The sequence below is a fragment of the Eretmochelys imbricata genome, chromosome 9 (genome assembly GCF_965152235.1).
Source record: "Eretmochelys imbricata isolate rEreImb1 chromosome 9, rEreImb1.hap1, whole genome shotgun sequence".
NCBI classification, from domain to species: Eukaryota; Metazoa; Chordata; order Testudines; family Cheloniidae; genus Eretmochelys; species Eretmochelys imbricata.
In genome coordinates, this window is record NC_135580.1 from 53,027,878 (window position 1) to 53,051,255 (window position 23,378).

General features: G+C 42.5%; 1 protein-coding gene across 1 annotated transcript in view; it reads left to right on the plus strand.

Annotated features, from left to right (window-relative positions):
• Positions 1-23,114, plus strand: part of KY (kyphoscoliosis peptidase) — a 32,430-nt gene extending 9,316 nt beyond the window's left edge. The window contains exons 3-11 of the mRNA XM_077825533.1: positions 508-582; positions 1,870-1,911; positions 2,724-2,780; positions 5,347-5,429; positions 6,313-6,421; positions 11,059-11,176; positions 18,345-18,533; positions 20,221-20,411; positions 22,210-23,114. Coding sequence (XP_077681659.1) covers positions 508-582; positions 1,870-1,911; positions 2,724-2,780; positions 5,347-5,429; positions 6,313-6,421; positions 11,059-11,176; positions 18,345-18,533; positions 20,221-20,411; positions 22,210-23,114 — 1,769 coding nt within the window. The remainder of the gene's footprint in view (positions 1-507; positions 583-1,869; positions 1,912-2,723; positions 2,781-5,346; positions 5,430-6,312; positions 6,422-11,058; positions 11,177-18,344; positions 18,534-20,220; positions 20,412-22,209) is intronic.
• The last annotated feature ends 264 nt before the right edge of the window (positions 23,115-23,378 follow it).

Genomic DNA, 23,378 nt, shown 5'->3' on the forward strand with positions numbered 1-23,378 from the left:
TATTTTCAAACCTAGCTATGCACTCTTAGAATTCTGACTCAGTTTCCAATTCATTGTTAAGGGGAGAGAGGCTGGGAAATGTTTTAATATCTGTTGCACAGGAATCTGAAGTGCATAAGATCATTTTTGATTTGCTTATTTCACTGTTTTGCCACTTATTCTGTCCATAGTGCTGCAAATCTGTACACTTCATTTAAAAATAACAGAACAAATATATCTTCATGGAAGGCATGTGGACAAATCATTTGCACTGAGGCACCAGCCCACTAAAGATATTCTGGTTTTCAAACAGAGAAGAAACAGGCAGAGGAAGGAAAGTTAACAAGGGGGATGTTAAGGTAGAAAGGAAGAAATGGAGGCCCTATGAGTTAGTTTAGTATTGGTACAATATTAATGAATGTGGTTTGCACTTGGAAAAGTAATTTTTGATATTTTCAGTCTTATATGTTTTCACTTGCTAGTTGCTTTTTCATTCCTTGCCCACTTCTGACTCTTTGTTCATTGCAGGAACTCATGTGACTGTCGAGGTACATCCTAGAAATACCACCCCACAGCTGTTCAAGAAATTCTCCCTTGGGAAAGGTACATCACTTTTTTAAAACATTTGGGCCAGCTAAAATATGGCATATCGGCTGCACTAGAGAGCAGGGAGAAGAGGAGCTCATTTGGTTACCACAGTGTTAAACCTGTTAGCTTGTTGTCTGTGTATATCAATGATGAAAGTAACGGAAAGGTGACACTGCTCAAAGTGTGATTTTCCAAAGTTCATAACTCAGTCAAATCCAAACTAATGGTCACAGGAACACCCAATGACTGTTCCCCTCAATAACCACTACTTCCATGCCACATTTAAGCTTCCAACCGCCAGCTGCTTTATAACTTAAAAAATAATTTTTAAAAAGATATTATAAGTGTATGGTTCCCTTTTCAAATCCCTCCTACTTAAAAATGGATTAACCTAAACCATTTTTACTTACATTTAAAACAAAACAAAGTTTCAGCTTTGAAGACCAAATGGGAAATTGCAGCCCAATAGTTGAAAGTTTCAGAAAGTTATACATAACCCAAAAACAGGAGGATTGAAGTGGAAAGGCCTATACAAATGTAGCTAGATCAGCCACTCCCACTACAATCAATCTCAAGCATTCCTATGTGATTCCTATGCATTCCCCTTGGCAGGACTGTTGCGTAGTACTGCTGGTGCAGAATGGCATCTGTGTTTTGGCCCCAGAGGTGGCTGCATTTTAGTAGTGGGCAAAGTGATTTCTGTAGTCAGACACTATCACATTTTACCCTTATTTACACTCTTTGAAGCCAGCAGATCATTGAGGCTGGAAGGGTGTACATGAATTTTGAACACTCCGGATAAACCATTTTGGAATTCTTCAAGAAAAGAACTATTGAAACGTAAGGCACCATTCCTGTTGTAGTACCCAATAGCAAATAAAATGGCAATCCAAGTCCATCTGTTCAATATTTTCCCAGCTCACAGAACAGACACAGGCTGACCTAGACTCAGTTAAAGAGAGGAACAGATGCACTTTTTCCTGACTGGAAGTAGCCTTGATAGAGATAAAGCTACAGTGTCCAGCACCCTCTACATTCTGATCAATGTAACAGCATTAACTGGGTGTTCAGGACAGTGTGCCTGGGTGGCAGCCTCCATGAGGAAAGGAGAAAATGCACAGTGTGTCTGTGGCTTGAACCCACTGAGTACAAATTAAGACATTCCATGGGCTTTAATAGGAATGGGATGGAGCCCGTGGTGCTCGCAGAGCTGTTTAGGCACAGGGAGAGGTTGCTGGGATGACGAGTAGAGTTTTCTTCCACTGGTAACTCTTGACTAATTCTGTCTGGGGGTTATTGCAGGAGTCTGCAAGCTGCCCAGTCTGACAGGCCTGGATAACAAAGGTGAGGCTGCTTGGTTACAGCGTATTTTGTGAGAGTGGAAACACTAGTCCAGCTTCAGTGGAGTTGCTCCAGCCATAAGTTTGGCCCAACGTCTACCATGATGGGGCCTGCCTTCTTGGGGCAATGGAGAGGCTGCCAGCAGCTGAGTTCAGATGATGACTGCGCTACTCAGAGGTGGATGTGTGCCCAGACTCCCTGCTGTGCAGATGATGATTGTGCTCTGCCAGCTCTTGAGTCTTGTATCAAGAGGAGCAGTTGGTAGTGAGAACAAAATCCTTTTCTTTGTGGAGGTGGGGCCTCATCCAGAACTACAGATATCTCACATTTGGTGACCTTCTGGAGGCTGCATCACCCCTAAAACATGCTCCAGCTGATCTGTAGCTCACTCTGGGAAGATATCATTTAATAACTGTGCTGCAGGTGTTAACACAAGATAAGATCTCTCTGGAACACAGACTTGAATTTCTTCTATACAGTAAGTGATTTGGCTGGCTCGCTGGCAAGATGGAGCACAATGTTCCCAGCCTTCAGCCTACAATAGAAGATATCTGACTGTGAATGTGCTGTCTGGTACCTTCATGATCATAGGACTGGTGGGAGGGGAAGCTCTCTTTACTCATCTCTATCTTGTGCTGCTTCCATCTACCTCCCTCATGGGCTGTATGCAACATGATATGAACCATAGGGCTAAGGACAAGGAAATAAAAGCCTGTCTTTCAACCCTCCATGTATTTCACATAGACACACTACCTTTCTCTACCCTTTTCTACTTCTCTGCTGTTTATCTTACCTCAATTTTGGCAACCTTCTAGGTTTTCAAGAGAACAGGAAGAGCAGAATGCCCCTGCCTGGTGGAAAAGACCTGCATGGTAACTATCCGCTGTATTGCGGCTTTCTTTGCTTAGCACAGCATAGTTTCCTCACTGCAGTGAGCACCCCCAACGGGACACAGATTCACTTTTAGAAATAGGACTCATGCTGATCACAAAAATGATGTGGCACTGGCTAAAAACAACTATATCTAAGTACATTGACAGCAAATGAATGATTTCATTTCTGTCACTCTAAATATGCTTTGCACGCTGTATTGTCTGGGATTCAAAGTCAGGATGGTTTGGTGGATGTCAAGCGTGTTTTAGACAGACTGCATGTGCAACATAACTGAGAAGTCTGCTTTGCAAATGGGCCTGCTACACATTTCTAACTGCCAAGGTAGTAGTGTCAGACTACATGAGTTATTGTGGATTTGGTGTCTGTGGGGAGCCTTTGCAGCTATAACCTGACAAAGACGAAAACTGATAACCAATTTTAAAAACCCATTTGGCTCCCAAAAGGCAAGAAGTAATTTTCAGAGCTGAATAGAATAAGAACCTTTCAAATGTGTAAATCTGCTTTATCTCTCTTTAGGTCACTGTAATAGCCCCTTTTCAGTGAAAACCTAGATAAACAAACAAGCCTGTTAGAGAAACAGATGTTGTTCCCTCCCACACTAGTTTAGGCAAATCTGGCCCAGTAGGTAACAGAAGATGCCTGTTGCTTGTGATTGGATTGGCTGGCTGGCTCTCCCATTACAATGAAGGCTGTTGAACTAAATCTGGGGGAATATTGAGGAATCCAGGCTCAGAGATTTCTGCTCACTTAACTGGCCAGTGACGGCGGGGCTTCTGAGAACAGAGATGCTTCCATTAACCAGATCCAGCGTGGGAGCACACTTTCCACTAAGGATGAGGAAACCAATTTACTTCTTAGCCTTAAACCAGAGCCAAAGAGGAGACCCGCCCCAGTTCCCCAAAGGACTAGAGACTAGTCCACTAAGGGGTCTCACTGAGTTCTACTTGGGGCCATCCTTTTGAAGGGTGGTCTTATGGCCTATGCAGGAGTCAAAGGTTGCAGCAAACAAGCCAATGTCTGAGATAGCAGCTGTCCCAACCTTAGGAGTGTCGATACTAGGACCTGAACAGAGCACTTTAGCAGCAGGTGAAGCTGTATCTCCTCACTATCTCCTAATGCAGGAGAGGTTGTACTCACACATCACCTCACAGAAGGCAGCCTGTTCTGGCAGCCCCTGCATGCCTGGGATGGCCTGGGGACTGTCATTCCTGCCTCCCGTTGATGGTGCTCCTGCAGATGGGAGCTAATAAGTGCTCTGTATGTAACCACTCTTGTCTGCTCAATGTGGTGCTCTATCCCCCTCTAGTGGTGCCTAGGCCACAGATAGCGATTGATCAGACTGCTTCAGGCAGGCTTTAAGAGCTGCGTATTGCAGTAAAGGCTCATGCTTCTGTGATCCTGAGTCACAGGTTCAATCCTTGCTATTGACAGATGACCCTCACCTCCAGCGGCATAGCAGCACATATAGTGTAACAGTTCCACATCCCTGGTTCTCCACTTGGTTGGTAACATAACTTAGTCTTTCTTCATGCCACTGCAGCTGGGTGCCGTGAGGTTACCAACCCTTACACTTTAAGCAGTTCCCTTGCTATTTATTGGCACTCAGAATTCAAACAATAAAAATTTAAACTCTAATTATCTTTTTTATTCCCCCTTCCCTCTTGCCTCCCTGCAATTTAACAGCCATAAAGCAATATCTGGAAGAATCTCTTAATCCCAGCATCGCAAAGGGCATGATTCTTGTAGCTTTGACTTGCTAGAATGGCCTGCTAAGTGGTGGTTGCAGGAAAAAAAAAGATTTTTGTTGACTATTCAAATGAATTTTGGGGTGCTATCCATTGAATAAGTGATTATGTGTGGAATATGCAATCAGATATATATACTTGGTGAAATAAGGGGGGAAATATTAGAATAATTCATTTGAAAATATTACAGTATTCATCACATAAATTTAGGGCAATTTTATTTCCTTTTCCCTGCTGAGTAGAATCTTAAATCTCAGTCCTGCAAAGCTTATATGTATCAGTGAATTTACTCACAGCAGTAACCTCATTGATTTCACTGGCACTGCTTCCATGAGTAAAGTTACTCCTGTGCTTTGCAGGATCAGAGCCTTTATCAGTCAAATAGTGCCATATATTTTACTGAGACTACTTGAGGACTATGGATATCAGAAGCTTGCTCTTGGTGAATACTATTTGACCAGCTCTAGGTCTGATATTCTAGTGTTATCAGTTTGGGCACCTGTTGGAGATTAGACCCTATTTTTACTGTCAGGTTTTTCTGTGCAGTTTACGTTGTGCAAAATATGCAAAGAGGAACTCCCAGCTCAGACATGCACAGTGCAGATCTGACTGTCTTGGATGGGAGGAACTGATAAAGCAGATACCTACAGACCAGAAGGGTCCTATTCAAATGTCATCTGATGCACAAACATCAAATTCAGTCACCGGATGGGAAACTCTGCTGATAGCTCTTGCTCTGATGTTTTGCCAGTTACAAAGCCTCTCCTTTCTGGAATGATTGTTCCATGTTTGTTTCCAGCATATCCATGGGACAAATCCAGTCTGAAATCCATGACATTAGACCTGCAGCAATTTGAGAAACTGGATGCCTATGCATCAAAGGTACGTCTCATTTAACTCAGTCTTCCTACAAGACCACACTGTCTTCAGTCATTCAGGAGTTCGCTCCCTCCCTGGAAGACTGAGGTGCTCCATAGGGGAATGAGGTGATGATGTCCTTCATTTTGACCTAGGCTTTCAGAATGTCTGCCCCAAAACTACACTGAAAATACCTTTCCCTGGCCATTTCAACTGGGAAATAGCCTACTCAGGAAAAAAGCATGACCAAAAATATCTGTCACTATCAATGTGGACTTACAGCTTTGAATTTCCACTGATGACTCATCTGAAGCTCAAGTTTAAAAAAAAACACACAGCTGCTTTGTTAAGAGACAACAGAAATCAGAGTGTGTGCAGGGGATGATGGGGAATACTAGTGGTGATATATGACTATTGGCTCTTACAACAAACAGTGACATCGATGAAGATTTTGTGTGTGTGTGTGTGTAGATCTAAAAGCAAAATATGCTTTGTGAAGAAGGTGATAAGCATAGATGCATCAATACTGTCCTTTGATTGGTTGGTAAGGGTAGCTATTCTGTGATGAAAAGGTGATCTTTGCCTTGAAGATTAAACATGTCTGGCCCACAATAATCCTAATCTGTGTTGCTTTTAAAAGGAACTAGTCTCATGAGCATTGGAGTCCCTCACCAAGACAGCTTCCAGTAAGTTGGGGAATGAGCAAACTCAAAAGGCAGTTGTTACAGAGCAGGTACTGGTACTGCCCATCAAGAAATGCAGAAATGCAGAAATGATCAGAGGCGCTGCCAAACATGCAGAAACAAAAGAAATGTCATAGAGGGGCCCCTATTACTTCAACAGGAAGGTAGAAACCCTTTAGTATTTTCTCACTTGAACCCTCTAATCTTACTCTGTACAAAAACAGGTGAGTGTTAAGAACAGCATAGAGGAACTGGTGAAAGCCCTGCTCCGAGAAGCCCGGACTGATCTGGAGAAGGTCAGAGCTGTTTGGATGTGGATATGCCATCACATAGGTAGGCTGAGGTCCTGGACTCCCACAGCATTTGGCAGACAATGCTGCTGCTGTCACTCTCATTATATTGTGATTGCATGTTGTGAGTAGGTTTGTAGGGGGCACATGGGGCAGGGGAGGAGAAGGGGAGCCCACAATTCATTCTGGATAAATAAAGTCTGCTGTCAGTATCCAGAACTTTATTGAGAGGTTATCTTGCTATCTATACGTCTGTACTTCCTCTCCCATCCCTGCCAGTTTCCACCAGGGTGGTGTGTCAATGATTTCCTCCTATGTGACAAGCCTGAGTTTCCACCTGATTTGTTCAGACATGCCACAGCATAAGTCCCCACCATGCCAGTGACTGCAGCGTCAAAAATGCTAGGTTGTAACATCAATAAGACCATGATTGTGACATGTAGCCTCTCCCCTGTTGCCAGCCAGCTCTGCTAGCTCACACACATTTATTTTGAGGGGCAGGGGGAAAAGGGAGAGAGAAAAGCCATGATCTCACACTGTGCCTGCCCCACCCCACTAGGGGCTGCAGTTCTGCCTGACCTTTACGTGGACCACACAAGTGGGTTTGTGTGGGGGTGGAAGCTCTTTACACACTGCACCACCAGGTATGGGCTGGGCAGACTCTGGCCTTGAACAAATAAGGCAGATGACTGCCATTTACAAGCAATGGGCTCCTCTGTTTTTTCATATGCACAAGTGGGTAGAGACATGCAGAAGAGAGCATGCATGCTCAGCAAGGTGTGATAAATATTCTTTTTCAGCTACTTTCTATAACATGCGTGTGATTCTTTAAGTGTTTAATTTGCCAGGAAGCTAAGTCCTGTGTCTGCAAACCATCTCTGACCCTGCAAAGCACACAAACGATCCTTACCTGCACAACTTCATTGAAGTCAGTGGCACTAGTTGCCTGCAAGATTACGCATGTGCAGGATCAGGGCCCAAGAGAAGGGCATGTTTAACTCCCTCTCTCTCACCCAGACTTATAGACCAAATGTATTCTTCTACCGAAAGCATGTAACTAAAAACCTCAGCGTGAAGCCTGTTCATTCTGGAACACAGAATCCAGTAAAAGTCTGTTTCTGGCAACAAATGCGCTGCAGCTACCCATGCCAAGAAGTGAACGCTCCCAGAGCGGGAGTTTCCCAGTCCTCAGAGGTGCAAAGTAGATTTACCACTGGTACAAAAAAACTGCCCAATACAGTGGAACCTCAGAGTTACAAACACCAGAGTTATGAGCTGACCAGTCAACCACACACCTCATTTTGAACTGGAAGTACACAATTAGGTAGCAGGACACAAACACACACACACGAGCAAATACAGTATTGTATTAAACTACTAAAAAAAAAATTAAAGGGAAAGCAGCATTTTTCTTCTACATAGTAAAGTTTCAAAGCTGTATTAAATCAATGTTCAGTTGTAAATTTTTAAAACCACCACCATAACATTTTGTTCGGCGTTATGAACAACCTTCATTCCCAAGGTGTTCGTAACTCTGAGGTTCGACTGGACTGAACATGCCTTAAAACAAGGAAAAACATTTTCCTCAACTCCACCTGAATTACATTTTAAAATATACATTGTAGATTTGTGCAGTCGACCACCACCATGATAAATAATGGAGCTGCCAACCCCAATTGTTCAAAAATTATGAGTCAAACCCTAGAAAGACATGAGATTGGCTTACAAATCAAGACATTTAAAATAGAGAGGGGGAGGCCCCCCCTAGTTTGTGAAGTTTTAGGGCACGGCTACACTGGAAACTTCAAAGTGCTGTCGAGGCAGCGCTCCCATGGCAGCGCTTTGAAGTGCGAGTGTGGTTGCGTGCGAGGTCTGGGAGAGAGGTCTCCCAGCGCTCCTGGTAATCCACCTCTGGTAATCCACCTCCGAGCGCAGCTCCCTAGTGCTTGGAGCTTGTCTACACTAGCGCTTTAAACGCTCTGACTTGCTGCGCTCAGGGGGGTGATTTTTCACACCCCTGAGACAGCAAGTTAGAAGACTATAAAATGTAAGTGTAGACAAGCCCTTAGAGGGCCAGCTCCTCTGCCATCTATTATCTAGAGAGGCACTACAGGGTTCTTTTTCATCTCTCTCTGCAGCCTCTCAAACTTCAATCCAAGTGGCTTTAGGTTTTACCATTACTGCCTCTGGGGCTTCAACTGCCTCGGGCTTCCCCCGGCTCAGGACAACCTAGCTCTGGCCCCAGGCTTCCATGTCCCCATCATCCCAGGCTTTTTCCTGGCTCAGAACCCTCTGGTTCTGGCTCAAGGCCTCCCAGACTTCTTGCTGCCTTTAGTCCAAAAGATAAAACTCCCAGCTACCTCTCCAGGGTCTCATCCCTGGCCTTTTCCCCACTGCCCTGTGCTCCTTCCCAGGTGTATTTGATCACCAATTATGTTGCCACCCTGTTGCCTAATTGGGCTCAGGCTCCTAGAGACCCCAGTGAATCAGTGTGGGGTTCATACACCCCCATTATATTCACTCTTAGATGACATGCCTGTTATTTATTCATGAAATGCTTAAAATAAGCAATGTAACAGAGAAACTGAGTCATGCTACCACAACGCATTCCAGTGGGCCTCTAATAATTCAGGCACCTATTTAATTGACGTTTATGTTTATACATACCTATGCCAATTAAAAACATACAGTATGGAGATGGAATAGTTGTATTTGATCATAAAGTCTATCCTCCTAAAAGTGTATGAAAACATATCACATGTTGAACAAATACCATAATTTAGCAAAAGATGAGGATTCTTCTGTATAACAAGGAGGCCGCTGGGAAGAGAAAGATTATAAGGTTTTGCATTAATCTCTCTGTTCTGAGGTTCATTGTAGGACAAAACTAAAAAATGCTCTTATAACTGAAGATCCCATCAGAACAACTTGCTTGATTTATAATACCTGGGAATCCATTTATTCCCATTCACATTCTTAGGATATCTCTGATGCACTGTTATGTGCTATTCCCACCACCCTGTTTCACAGCTCTTTGTTCCAGTTCCCTTTCCATCCTCCCTGGTGATGGGCATGCAGGAGGGCAGACACTCTGACTTCCCCTTTGCAAACAATGGATTACAATTTGGAACCAGGAATTTAAATGTATCAAGTTCTGGCTAGTAGATGACCTTTGGATTGGCACATTTCATTCCTCTAAAGGAGATCTTTAGAGCAGCTGTTACAAACCGTGTCATGGTCTGGGCCACATTTTAAAAAAGAGAGCGTCTCCTGAACATCTCGCCTCCCATCCATGTGTATCATCCCTCTAGAAAAAAGCACTGCATGTATTTTTAGCTGTGTCATCTCATGCACTTCAGCAGCTGAAAACAAGGAGCCAGCACCATGTGACCATCTTTCTCTCTGTATCCCAACAGCCAGTGCTCCGCAGATCACTAAGGGGCCTTTGGAAATCACTACTCTAGAGCTTCCCTTCTCTCATGCCCTCAGGAGCAGACTTAAAGGCAATTATATTAATGGAGTCTTTCAGATGAAAGTCAAGTTGCAGCATTTCATCACTCTGTGCAGCACTCACAGGCTCTCTTCTCCTGAACAACATTCAAGGAAGGAGGAATGTTACATGAGTGCTGATGGCACCCTTAACCCTTTGTCAGAAAAATATGTTCATATTTTATAAAGACTTATGGCCATAGTCAAGGTTACTAGGTATTCAAATTAACTTTACTGTGCCACTTTCTCTAGCTCTGCCTGGAATAAACCCTGGTTTGTTTCATTTTTTGTATTTATTTTGAAAATAATATTTCCTGCAGCTCAAACTATAAAGTCCCCGCCCACATTTAGCTCTGAGCGAATCATTGATTTTACAGTTGGGTGACTGAAGCAAAACGAAAAAAAATGGTTCATTTTGAACCAAAACTAACATTTTTCAGGCTGAAAAGAAAACAAAAAAACAAAAGGGAAAAAAACCAAATGAAACAAAATAATTTAAAAAATGTTGGGGGGAGGGATTAGTTTATTTTCAGATGTTTTTTGATCCCTAACTAATTGGTTTCAGTGTTTCATTTCTTTTGAGTGTTTTTTAAATTATATATAAACTTCTAAACAAAACATCTTTCAACACATTTGTTTCAAAATGATTCAAATGAACTATTTTGACTTTTTAAAAAAATTATTTTGGGAGGGCAAAAATTTGCCAAATTTGACCCAAATTCATTAATAGTTTTGGTGCCATGGAAAGGTGACAATTACCCAGTTCTACCCACATTGATGTGTGATGCACTCACAACAAACTGTTCCATGTTTTTCATTGATTAGATACTTTCAAGGATTTTTCTCTGATATTGAGGACTTTACATTTTACCCTTTACTGCCATGATCCTGCAATTGGGGATGGATCCTTAAGGAGACACACTGGCTCTGCACAGAAATAAGTGTCTGCCCATTTGGATCTGACTGAAGAATCGGAGCCTAGGTTTGCAACTTAGTTCCTTAGGAGATGCATGCAGAGAGAACCCAAAGCAGACATTTACAGAGGAAACATCTTCGTACAGCTCCTAATACAGATCATTTCTCTTTGTTTGTGCTTCTTGGAGATGAAAATGATCCAAACATTTTCTATTGCCCGTCAATCCCTTTGCCCCAGGCTTTTGGAGGAACTTTATTTTGTCTTCATTTCTCCAGAATACGATGTTGTGGGCTTCCATAACAAAGCCCAGGGGTCTTGTGAGCCAAAGGACGTCCTTCGCACTGGGAAGAGCGTTTGTGCAGGGTACGCTGGGCTCTTTCAACAAATGTGCAGGTAAATAAGATCACAAACATTCAACCCCCGGGAGAGTTAATACTGTCATCTCTGTGCCTACTCTATCTCCCTTTACATCACCTAAAATGACTTTAAACAGGACTTGAAACTTTCTCTTTCAGACTATGCTGTGGAACAACAGCAAGTCCTCAAAAGGTCAATTTTGATTTCCCTACCCCCCACCCCCCAGCATAATTTACTTTGTGCCATCTGCTGAGCTTCGCATTGCATTAACATAATGGCAGATGAATACATGGAGATAATTTAGTTAGAAGAGGCTGTGGTTTTTTTCTTGGAGTAGCTGTGTATCTGAAGGTTAAAAGAATGGCAAGGCTGAAATACTGAAGAACATTATCTGCAACCAACTCACATGCAAGAGGTAGTCATTGAAGCCCAGGCTTAAGCTTTTCCAATATTCTCTGCAAAACGCCCCACACCTAAACCAGAATAATAATACCCAGCTCTTATATAATGCTTTTCATCAGTAGATCTCGAAGCACTTTACAAAGGAGGTCAGTATCATTATCCCCATTTTGCAGATGTGTTGTAATTTCATGACCACATCTGTTCACCTTCCGCATGCCAGTAGCCCTGTTGACTTCAATGAGTGAGCAGGGTTTGGCTCTCAAAGGATTTAGAATAGGGCTTGACAACCAATTATATATCCAGCTCATGTAAAAGGAGGCTCATTTCATTGCAGAAACTATAAATTCCTTTAATATGAATGAAGCACAAATTGCTTCTCCAGTGCACTTCTCCATCCCCAGTAGAGAAAGGATACAGCTCTTGTATAAAGCAAACCCTGGGAATCACTGCTGATGCCCCAAATGTTTGTAATAGTTTGGTTTCATGAACTAATGATGGTGATAAGAAATTAATTTTGCACTTAGCAGAAACCTGGGCTACCAAGGTCCCTTTCCAAATGAAGCCCCTTCCATCAACTTCTTGACACACTGACTCCCATTTTATGTAAGCCTGGGAAAATCAGATTTTAATTGGCACATATCAGTAATTACTGACTTCTCTCCCCACCCAAGAGCCACCGGAAGCATATTCCCATTAGTAACTGAAGTTTACTGTGAGGGAAACTGACATTTTAAAAATATTCTGTAAGATGCTAATGTGGAGAATGCCTGTAGCCAGCAACTCAGTGTTCCGGGTATCTATTCTGCTTTTTAAAAGAAAATATTAAAATTACGAATTGATAATCAACTATGATTTTATAATTGCATTTTATGTAACAGTTATTGCTAGATTTTCCAAATGTAATTAGAAAAATGTACTGAGAAACAAACCCTTTTGTTTATTAATAATTAATATTCCCAAGGGTATTTGTATTATTCACACTCTCCACTCATCTACTCACTGCTGAAACATTTCCACACAGATTCCTCATTCTGTGATTTTACAAAACCCCCAGGCATCCAGTCTGTTTTGTCTTTATCAAATACCAACCAGATATTGGCCCAGTACACTCTCCTCCTGACAGACAATTGTTACCTCCTTTCACTCAAGTGGCTAGCCAAAAATTTGGTGTTTTATAGATTGTTCCAGTTAGGAGAAATTGGTAATAGGTATTTTTGATGCAATTTTGTTTATTTACAAAGAATGTACGAGGTCCCATTTCCTTGAACACAGCTGAGGGAAAGAAAAAATAAATAAAACAAAACCAGTTTCTTTGCTGGCTGTTCCAAGCCTAAAAGCTTTTTCTCTTAGCTTTCTTAGTCTCAAGGTCACATTATCAGCCTTCTGTTACTGTCTGCTTGGCTTTCTCTCCCTGCTTCAGCTTGTGCCCTCTCTCAGACACACACACACACGCAAAACCATACTCTTGGGGGAATTCTGCGCTACTGCATGTGCGCATAATTAGTGAGCCACATATATTTTATTTTTTTGCATAGAAAAAAAGCTTCTGCCAAAATGTTGCTGCAGTTCCGCCCTTTGCCCACCAGGTGGCGATAGAACAAAGCAGCCCCACCCGGCCAGCCAGGGAAGAGAAAGAGCCTGCCGTCTTTGCAGCCCCTGTCAGGCCAGGTCAGGGGCTATGGGGAGACAGACAGTATGGGGCTGCTGGAGGGTGGAGGTCAGACAGGGGCTTATAAGGGCTAGTGGGGGAAGACAGACTGGGGCAGGGGATGAATGGGAGTTGAGGCGCAAGGCCATGTGGGAGGGGAAGGGAGGCGCAGGGCCACATGGTGATGGATGCAGAGCTACATAGGGACACGAGAGTGGCTGGTGGGGGCTCAGAGACACATGGAGACAGGAGGAAGGGGTACAGGGACACATAGGGACAGGGGGAGGGGTGCAGGGCCAAATGGGGATGGGGGGAGTGGGTGTCTTAGTGGGGGTGGAGGGACACATGTGGATGGGGAAGATATGCCTGACTGAACGGGAGAGGCTAGGGGTCAGCCAGGGTCTGCATGGGGGAAGCTCCCTAACCATCCCTTCCCGCCCCTGAAAAAAACCTGTTCCATACTTTTCCCACCCATAACCAACAAACCTCAAAGTTCACACCCAGGCTCATTCCCAGCAATTTACTTCCCTCTCCCTCAGCTCCTTCATTACCCCTGACTCCCCCAAGCCCTTGCTCTGCTTCTCAGGGGTGCGGGAAATACAGCTGCATATTGTAGTTTAAATGAATTATCACTCACAGTTCTGTATTAATATGCCTAGTAAAGAATCTATTTGTCAAAAAAACATTTCCTGAATCTTTTTTGTTGTCTGTATTGTTACAGACATATTGGCTGATAGGTATTTTGAAATAAATGAGCAAAAATAATTGAAACTGGTGTGATTATATTGTGTTATTTTGACAAATAAAATATGCAGAATTTTAAAATATTGTGCGCAGAATTTTTAATTTAATTTTTATTGCAGAATTTTTAGTTTTTTGGCACAGAATTCCCCCAGGAGTAAAACCAGCTCCACCAATCAAAGGCCTAGCCCCTATATTTGAAACCTGTTGGGCCACATGATTCAGCTTCTATTCAGCTTTTGCATGTGTCTGTGTTTTGGATGCTACTGCTATTGTTTCAGCCACCTAATCATAATGGTTTCTTTACATTTATCCTGAATGCAAGACAGAGGCCATGCCCAACCTACAAGGATTAACTCAACCCATAATACATTTCCTCTGTTTCTGTTGCCAGACAAAGACATTCCATTCTAGAAAGAGGACCTAATTTCCTCATCTTACTCTCCTTGTACACAATTCAGGTAGTCTTTAACTATGAAGGCAGTAAGGAAAGAGCAGAACTCCTGGTTTTGGATGTTTCAAGGGCCACATTTTTCAAAAATGAGGACCTAAAATTAGTCTCTTAAATCCATATTGAAGCAACCGTAATGAGTGAACTGAGCACCACACAATTCCCATTCATGTCACTGATTGATCCTCAGTCGCTTCAGTGCCAGTGTGGACAAGGGTTCAAGGCACAAATGATGGGTGGATCTCTCTTCAGCTGGCAAACCTCCTATGACTGACCAGATGAGAGTCCCGTAGCAAGGGAAGGTAGGCCATTAATGAAGACCAGGGCATTTTTAGGAGGTTGGTATTGGGAGGTCAGCACAGAAATCAAACATTTTTGGAAATGAATGTAAACATGATTTTATATGATTTTTACATGATTTTGAGCAATATTAAATTATCCAAAATTGGCTTTTCAGGTGGCAGTCAGCAAAATGCAATGGCTTGTTTTCTGGGACCACTGTAACCCCATTGACAGGTTTCAGAGTAGCAGCCATGTTAGTCTGTATTCACAAAAAGAAAAGGAGTACTTGTGGCACCTTAGCGACTAACCAATTTATTTGAGCATAAGCTTTTGTGAGCTACAGCTCACTTCATCAAATGCATCCGATGAAGTGAGCTGTAGCTCACGAAAGCTTACGCTCAAATAAATTGGTTAGTCTCTAAAGTGCCACAAGTACTCCTTTTCTTTTTGTGAGCCCATTGTTTGTGATGGTGAGATAAATCAGCTTAGGACAGCCTTAGCATGGACATGGGACCTGACTCAACATGGCTAGTATTAATATACACAAGCATTTGCACTTCCCAGCTTTCAATACAATAAATTTTCAGCAGAACTGACTGGAGTCTCCAGTGTAGATTTGATCATAGAGTGCCCTTATGCAGGCATTATGGGTTTGAGTACATGCAGGCACCCAACTGGCCTTCTCCTGTTGCTTTCTACCTTTTCCATAGTCAATAGTCCTATCATTTTAGTCTCTAATATGGAATCCCCTTCCCCCTAAGTGCCATGTACCATTGCTGTTGTCCTTCTCTGGAACATTTCTCTCCCCTCTGACCCACCCACCCTCTTTTTTTATGATGAGTTCACCGAAACTGAGCCCAGAATTGAAGGGAAGGATGTGCCATTCAGATACATAAAGGCAGTGTAACATTCTCCATATTAGTACGCATGTTCTTTATCTTCTTTTTAACAAAGGCCAGCATCTTTTATTGCTTTTAATTATCTCTGTGCATGGAGCAGATTTTTCACTGAACTTACAATGATAGCATCACCACATCCAATCAGCTTAATTATTTCTTCCAATCCACGTTACATTGCACTTAATGTCATCATCCACCATCATGTGGTCCAGTCTTCTAGCTTTGTTGGGTATTTCTTGAGTTCCTCACACTTCTCCCTATTACTCTGAACAATTTACTTTATTTGTATAGCATTTAGATGACAACTGTAAGAAACCCTGTTTAGTTCATCTTCCTGCTAGTACAGGGTTGTTCCTATATTTTATATTCAGCCAGCACTTCGCCAAGTCCATTGTTAAAGGACTCTAGCAGTAGTGCATCTACCACTTCCCTTGGGAATTGCAAATAAATTCTAGTTTCTCTCACCCTTGGGATAGTTTTACTAATTTCATCCTAAATGGGATTGCAGGGGTGGTAATTTTGGGCAGAATATGACCCTTGGCATTCTGTTTAGATATGTTAAATGCTGGGATTTTCAGAGAGCTTACAGGAATTAGATACCCAACTCACCTAGACTACTTGGCAATTCCTATCTTCAATCTTCCTTCAAGTCAATGGGCCAGCTCCTGATCTCAGTTACACTGGTGTAAATCCAAGCTATCTCCATTCACATCAACAGAGCTACTCCAGATTTACTGACGTGAAACAGAGCAGAATTTGGCTCACAGGTGATCAAGGATTGGCAAAGACATTGTAGGTCACTTTGTTTGGCCTTCTGCACCATCAATAAGGTTTCTGATATAATTCTCCCTCTAGTCTTGATAAGCCTGTTGATTAATACTTCCACTGACAGGCCATCCCTCATTATCTCTATGTTATGGTCTATCCCATGCCAGGCTTAAGCACATGTTTAAGAAATGTTTACTCATGTGTACCCTGAATTTTATCTTTGTTTTTTTCTTTGAAGGCCTTTAATCTTGATCACCCTATTTCACAGATAATATAAAGAAGTCTCTGCCCTTTAATGTGTTTATACAGTGGTAGCATGTCACACCTCATCTCTCCTTTCTCCTCAGACTACCTAATTTGAGCTCCTTCACTGGCTTTCAATTCATCACACTCCATTTTTAGTACCACTGCAGTCTCTGATCCTTCCCTAAAACAGTATCTTCCTCTTAGGGCCTGATACAAAGCCTACTGAAGTCGATAGCATCCTGGGGTCCATGAGTGGGGCTCCTATGCACAACCACAACACAAATAATACATAACAATCCAAATTAAGGTTTTACTAGACCGATGTGTAAAACTGCCTTATTACCACCCTAATGTTACAGGAGATTTCTTTATAGATCAAAGAATGCCTCTACTTTTTTGTGGAACAGCAGCACACTGTGAACTCACAGCCGGTGCGTCAGTTGTCCACCTTAAATTTCTTTACATCACCTGCTACTATCCAAATATCCATCCGTCATTGTGTAGCTCTCCTTCTTTCTGCCATATGAATCCCTTTGCATCTCACTGAGTTAAATTCACATTCCACAGATAATCTTGTTTCTAAAATACAAATAATTTATTGCTTTAAGGATCTGCTCCATTTAATACAAGATTTTTCAATAAAGCAGAAAAATTTCAGTTCCAACCTATTCAGAGGACAATCTTCTGCTTAAATGAAGCAAATTTGGACAAACCATTCACAGGATTCCAATGTGTTTAGATCCTGTTTGATCTCCCATGGCACAGACACTGATTCATACAAAAATCTATTTTAATTTTATTTGCATAACAATGTCTATTCCAGTGGATGGGTTCTGTCTCATTCTGTATAAAAATAATACGAACTGATCTTTCCCCCACCACCTCCTTAATGCATTCTCAGAGAAAAACTCAAACTGTTTTGTTTTTTTTTAAACCAATTTCCCTCCATTTAGGAAAAATCTAGGATGCCTTACTGCAACATTAAAAATCTGGGATCACTTATTTCAGAGACTGATAGCCATCAATTTTCAAGATGATAATCAGTCAAGAGACCGATAGCCACCATCTTGAAAATTGATGGCTGTCTCTAATTTTGGGTAACGTTGGAAGTGACTCTAATGAGTAACAAGATGGAGGAAATTAAGCATGCTCGGTTGTCATAGTGGATGTAACACTAAACTAGAGAGAGGAATCATACAAGGAATGGAAAAAAAGATACCCTCTACTAAAATAGAATACACTGCCCAAGCCCTCAGGAAAAGGTATGGTCAGAGATCGATCTTACTCTATATCAGAAAGGCATCAACAGACTGTAACACAGTTGGATCAATGATGGTACTCAGACTCCTGCTGGGAGGCTTTATCCGTCACAGCCCAGTAAAGACAATCTCTGCTCAAGTCCACTAGCCATGCAGGGCTCAACCAGAATGCATGTTTCATGACTGGAAGAAACAGAATGTATCTCCTACATGGAGATATCTGAGGGAACGCTGTCCAACCTGGGCTGGTAGGATTATAACCGCAGTTCAGTTGAGCCCAAGAAGATAGACACTGCACATGAAATCAGTATTTCATCTGTGAGCAATAAGGGCATATGGGCTAACAATCAGAAGAAAGAACTAGGTGACTACAGGATTCTGGGTTATAATGCTGATGGAAACACTAATTTTCATGGTCACCCCTGTGCAGCTCCATGATTTCAACTGTATAAAAATGAAAAGGCCCCGATGAATAAGATGCTGCTTTGTAATACCCTCCTTCCCTCAGCGTTGCAGGTGTACAGTGCATGACGTTATCAGGATACTCTAAAGGGTACAGTTACAGACCCGGACAGTCCTTTACAGAGGGTTGTGACCATGCCTGGAATGCAGTTTACCTTGATGGAAGGTGGCATCTGCTGGACAGCACCTGGGGAAGTGGCTCAGCTGATGATTCATGCAGCAAGTTCACCTTTCAGTATGGTACCATTTATTATTTTAACACCCAGAGCTAGGTCAACATGGGGCACAAAGAGGGCCAATGTGTGTAGCAAGGGGGAAGTGTCTGGATTCAGCTTTAGTTTAGTATTTTCTGGGTTTGGGGGGAGAAGCAGCTGCTTGTGGTTCAGTCCTTTTGTTATCTGTATTTTTAACTTATGACGAAGACACCTAAGGTAACATTTTCCAAAGCCCCTAAGTAATTTAGGAGCCTCACTCTCATTTTCCAAAACAATTTAGCCAGTTAGGAGCCTAAGTCTCAATGACAGTCAGTGGGACCTAAGGCTTCTAAGGGCCAAATCCTCAAAAGTATTGAGGAGCTGAAATCAATGGGAGTTAAAGGTGCTTGAAGATATGGGCCTGTCACTTTTGCCAGCAGGACGGAGGCTGCAGGGGTAAAATTTTCAAAAGCACCTACAGTTGGGCCTTTGAACAAATAAAGCTCCAGAATTCAACAACTCACCGCGGGATTATACTTGGAACTGAAGATAATCCTCGCTCTCTATTGTCCTTACATGGAGCAGATCTTGACTACCTTTTAAAAAGATGGGGTAACATGAGCAATGAGCCATTCCCAACACCTGCTAATATATTCCCCAGATACTTACATTAAAGTATTTGGCCTTTCAAAAATGTTGAAAATTCTGCTTTTATTCTGGATTAAAATTGAAGTATATACATGTGGTTGGGTCTTTAGTTATTTCATATACTTAAATGAATGGCCAAAAAACATACTGTAAAACTAGGTTTTGTAGTAGTGTAAGCCTAATGGGAAAGCTTTAAGGTGTGCCCTGTATATTAAAATCACTCAATTGTCTCAAATTCCTAAATCCTCTATTTTTTAATTAAACAGGCAATTCCAATACAATTGCCTAGTGGCAGAAGGAGAAAGCAAATGAAATATTGGGGGCTTTTTAAAAAAATTGACACTATTTCTTTTTCAAACTATCAGTCTGATTTTCAGAGGTGCTGAACACTTACAGCTGCTCCTGGGGAAAAAAAAATTCAGACCACATACTCCTAAGAGCACTTTGCCATTAGTTTTAAAACCGGTGTAAGGTTCACCCCAAATGCAATTATAGAAGGGGCATCATTCTCAGATCTTGTATTTTGATTGAATGGTTTGAGTCTGCTTCTGAATCCTGTAGCCTGATATCCCAGATGAGTTTGCATTTTCATATATGTAAAAAGGGGCCTTGGAGCATGTTATACGAGCATCTGGAAATTAAGCCTCCAATCCTGAAAATGCTCATGCACATGCTTAACTTGATGTATAAAAACTTTCCCCCTGAAGTCAACTGGGGGCCACTTGTGCTTAAAGATAAACATGCGCATACATATCTGCAAGAGATAAGCCTTAATGTGGTGGTTTGTGGATGAGGGGGTTGAATAAAGAAACACTGCCTTGTGGACTGAAAATGGGATTTGGTTGGGAGTTTTGGGTTACACAGGCAATGTAGGAGTGGGCCCTTCTCCTCTCCCCCACTATTCACGTGGCAGCAGTCTATTTAATGAGACAATAGCAGCTGGGCATATTGCCAACAATCCACACACTGCTTTCACTTCTAGAATAGTGTTACATTTAATTTTTGAGATGCATGGCTGAAAGTTGTTACAAGTTATTAAATACTTTCCATTTTTTGCTAACCTCTTCCCTCTTGTTCCAGATATGATGAGTTTTATTTTCTTACGCACCCGGCCCTATTTATTAATAATCACTTCCCAGACAACAGCAACTGGCAGCTCCTGAAGCCAGCTCTGACACTGAAAGAGTTTGAGAGCAACATGTCATACAAGGCTCACTTTTACAAGCTGGGCATGCTGGCTGCACATCCAGGCACGTCCATCATCCAAACAGGTAACGTCACCAAACAGAACGTCACCCAACAGGAGACATTACAGAGCACTCGTGTCTTGTACAGATCTGGATGAGTTACATTCCCCACTCACTGCTGACAAATAGGTAGCATGAGAGGCTCTCTTCCCCAGCGGGCCCAATTTTTGGCTGTTTGGGGTAAACCGTAGTTACATGAGGCTAAGGGGACTACAGAAATACCCAATGAATATCATCTGCTTGCCGTTTCAATCCCAACCGTGTGAAATCAGAAATGTTATTGCAAATTCCATAGGGGCTAGTTTAAGTAGCCCAATATTAGCAGCTTTTCGTAGAGTGGACTCATCACTGGCACACCCTCTCATAGTGTGGTGTAGCAGGCCCTCCTCCTTCAGCATCCCCAGCCTCTCTGACTCTGCAATGGTCTGCCTCTTCTTGGGACTCAACCCTCCAGCCAGGTCACAGAGTCCCATCCCTTCCAGAGCAGAGTACAATAAACTCAACTTAATTGAACATAGCTCTTTGTCCCTACCTAAGCTCATTCTTAGACTCATCAGCCCTTCCCGGGCTCTGCATGTGTGGAGCAACACCTTCCAGGCTCTCTCTCTGGAAGCCCAGCTCCAAATTCAACAGATCTGCTCCTTCAGATTCCTTGCTGCCTCCCTGGACTTCTTCCTACCGTGGCCTTCCTTCAGTCCCTTTCCCTCACCTGGCTCTCTGTACATCTGGCTCTTTCTGGGCCTTTCCTCCATTCCGTAGCCACCAGAAAGGGACTATATAATTCTTCCCCTCTCCCTGCACCTTCTTTCTCAGATGGCTTCCTCCCTCTATTCTCATCATGCAGCCCTCCCCACAATGGGCTTCATCTTCACTTGGGCTTCGCTCACCCTCCAGGTGCCACTAGGTACATTAATTGCTCCAGTTAACTCTTTCATCACTTAGCTGTAACTCCAGCTAGAAAATAAGGGCAAGAGTTTTTAAAAAATGGGTGTCTACAGTTCCACTCCTAAATCCTTATTTACTATAAATGTCTAAATAAGCACCCTGATTTTCAGGACTGGGCACCAGCAGGTCCCTTTGGCATCAGTCATTTATTTAGGTGCTAGCTGTTAATTTAGGAGTTGAATTTTAGGGTACCCCCCCCCTTTTTTTTTTTAATCTTGGCCTTATTGTAGGGTTGCAAAAGTAGAACTGTCTCAAGCTGTTCAGGGGCTTCAACCAAGAGGCCAAGCACTTAGCAGGATTAAAAAGGGGAGTGGATAGTTATATGAAAGATAAAAATATCCAGAGTTGTCATAATGAATACTAACCCTCATGCTTCAGGCCTTAAATCAATCTTGAGGTACTACAGATCAGGATGAGGATAACACAGAGAGCAGATTTTCCCATCTCTTCCTATGGCGGGGCTCTCACACCTTCCTCTAGAGTAGCTGGTGCTGGCCACTGTTGTATACTGGACTAGATTTTGGGTCTGATCCAGCCTGGCAGTTCCAGTGTCCCTAAAAGGGTGGGCAGCTTGAGTTGTAATACCAGAGTTCACACAGGCTTCCATCTTCCAAAGGATCCATGAGCACTGACCAGCTTCATCTCACTTAATATAAAATCGGATAAACAAGTGTCCCAAAACAACAACCCCATCTTGTTCCTTGGGGGGAGGGAGGGGGGACACACTGATTTGGCTAGTGGTTGACAAGTTAGATCCAGCCAACTGCAGCCCTTTCATTTCACTGACACTCAGTCCTTCAGGTTATACTGTGCAGGGGTTTTATATAAACAGACTGGAGGAAACTCCTGAACAGTTTCTTTTCTTTGTATTTCACAGTAAACGGAAAAGCAACTATTTCTATTGAGAGTCGTGCTCCACTATTATTTACATTTAGCCTGCAGGGAACTAAGGAACATGGTTTAATGACATTAAAAAAGAATGGGATGAGGCTGGAGATTTATCCCCAGAAGACTGGGAATCACAAACTACAGGTCTTTGCCAAGCCCTGCAAAGGCTCAGAGGATCTCTACAACTGTGTGTTAGAATGCATCATAGAGTGCAACTCTGTGGACAAGAGCATGCGTTTTCCAAAGGACCTATATCAACCTGTTGGACCTAGTTGGTTCACAGAGCGGAAAGGATTCCTGAGGCCATCACACCCTGACCCCATAATTCACACCAATGATGGGCGGTGTTCCATCACTTTCACGCTGGGTAAAGATATAAGTGTCCTACCCTCACTGCAGTGGGATAACACTAGCTTGACCGAGGATATGAGAAGGCGGCACATCATGCAAATCCATCGAGGAAACCAAATTGAGTTTAAGATCCATCTCCCCCACGCAGGAAAGTTTGTTCTTCAAATCTATACCAAGAAGAAGTCAGATCCAGGCAACTACAATTACATCTTCAACTACCTCATCTCTTGCCCAAACAACGAAGTGAAGTGGCCAGTTTTTCCGCAGAATTATAGCAACTGGGCAGAAGGCTATGAAATACTGGAGCCACTTGCTGGGCTACTGCCAGCCAATCGCAATGTTCAGTTTAAGCTCAAGATGCATAGTATAGCAAAGGCCTTTGTTGAGGCTGAAAACACTTCTCCTCTGACCTTGAGTAAAGATGGTTACTGGGAGGGAACCTGTAATACTTCCGGCTGCACAGAGGTGCGTGTCATGGTGCAAGAGAATGCCAATCACAATTTCTACTCAAACATCCTGAAATACAAAGTAGATACCCAGTAAACCATTCTCCCATTCTTTTCATCATCATGCACAAAACAACAAAATTTCAACATGTCCAAAACCCACATTTTGTGTGCCCATTAGCTCCCTCCACCAAATCTATTAATCCAACAAATATGGAGCAACATTCAGGTATCTTTGGAAGAGCTAATGCAATACTACAAGATCAAAACTAGCAAAAATCTGTAATTGTTACAAAGGGAGCAACTGCTGTACGGAAATTCAAATTTATGACAGACACTGTTAGGTGATACCTTCCAGAGA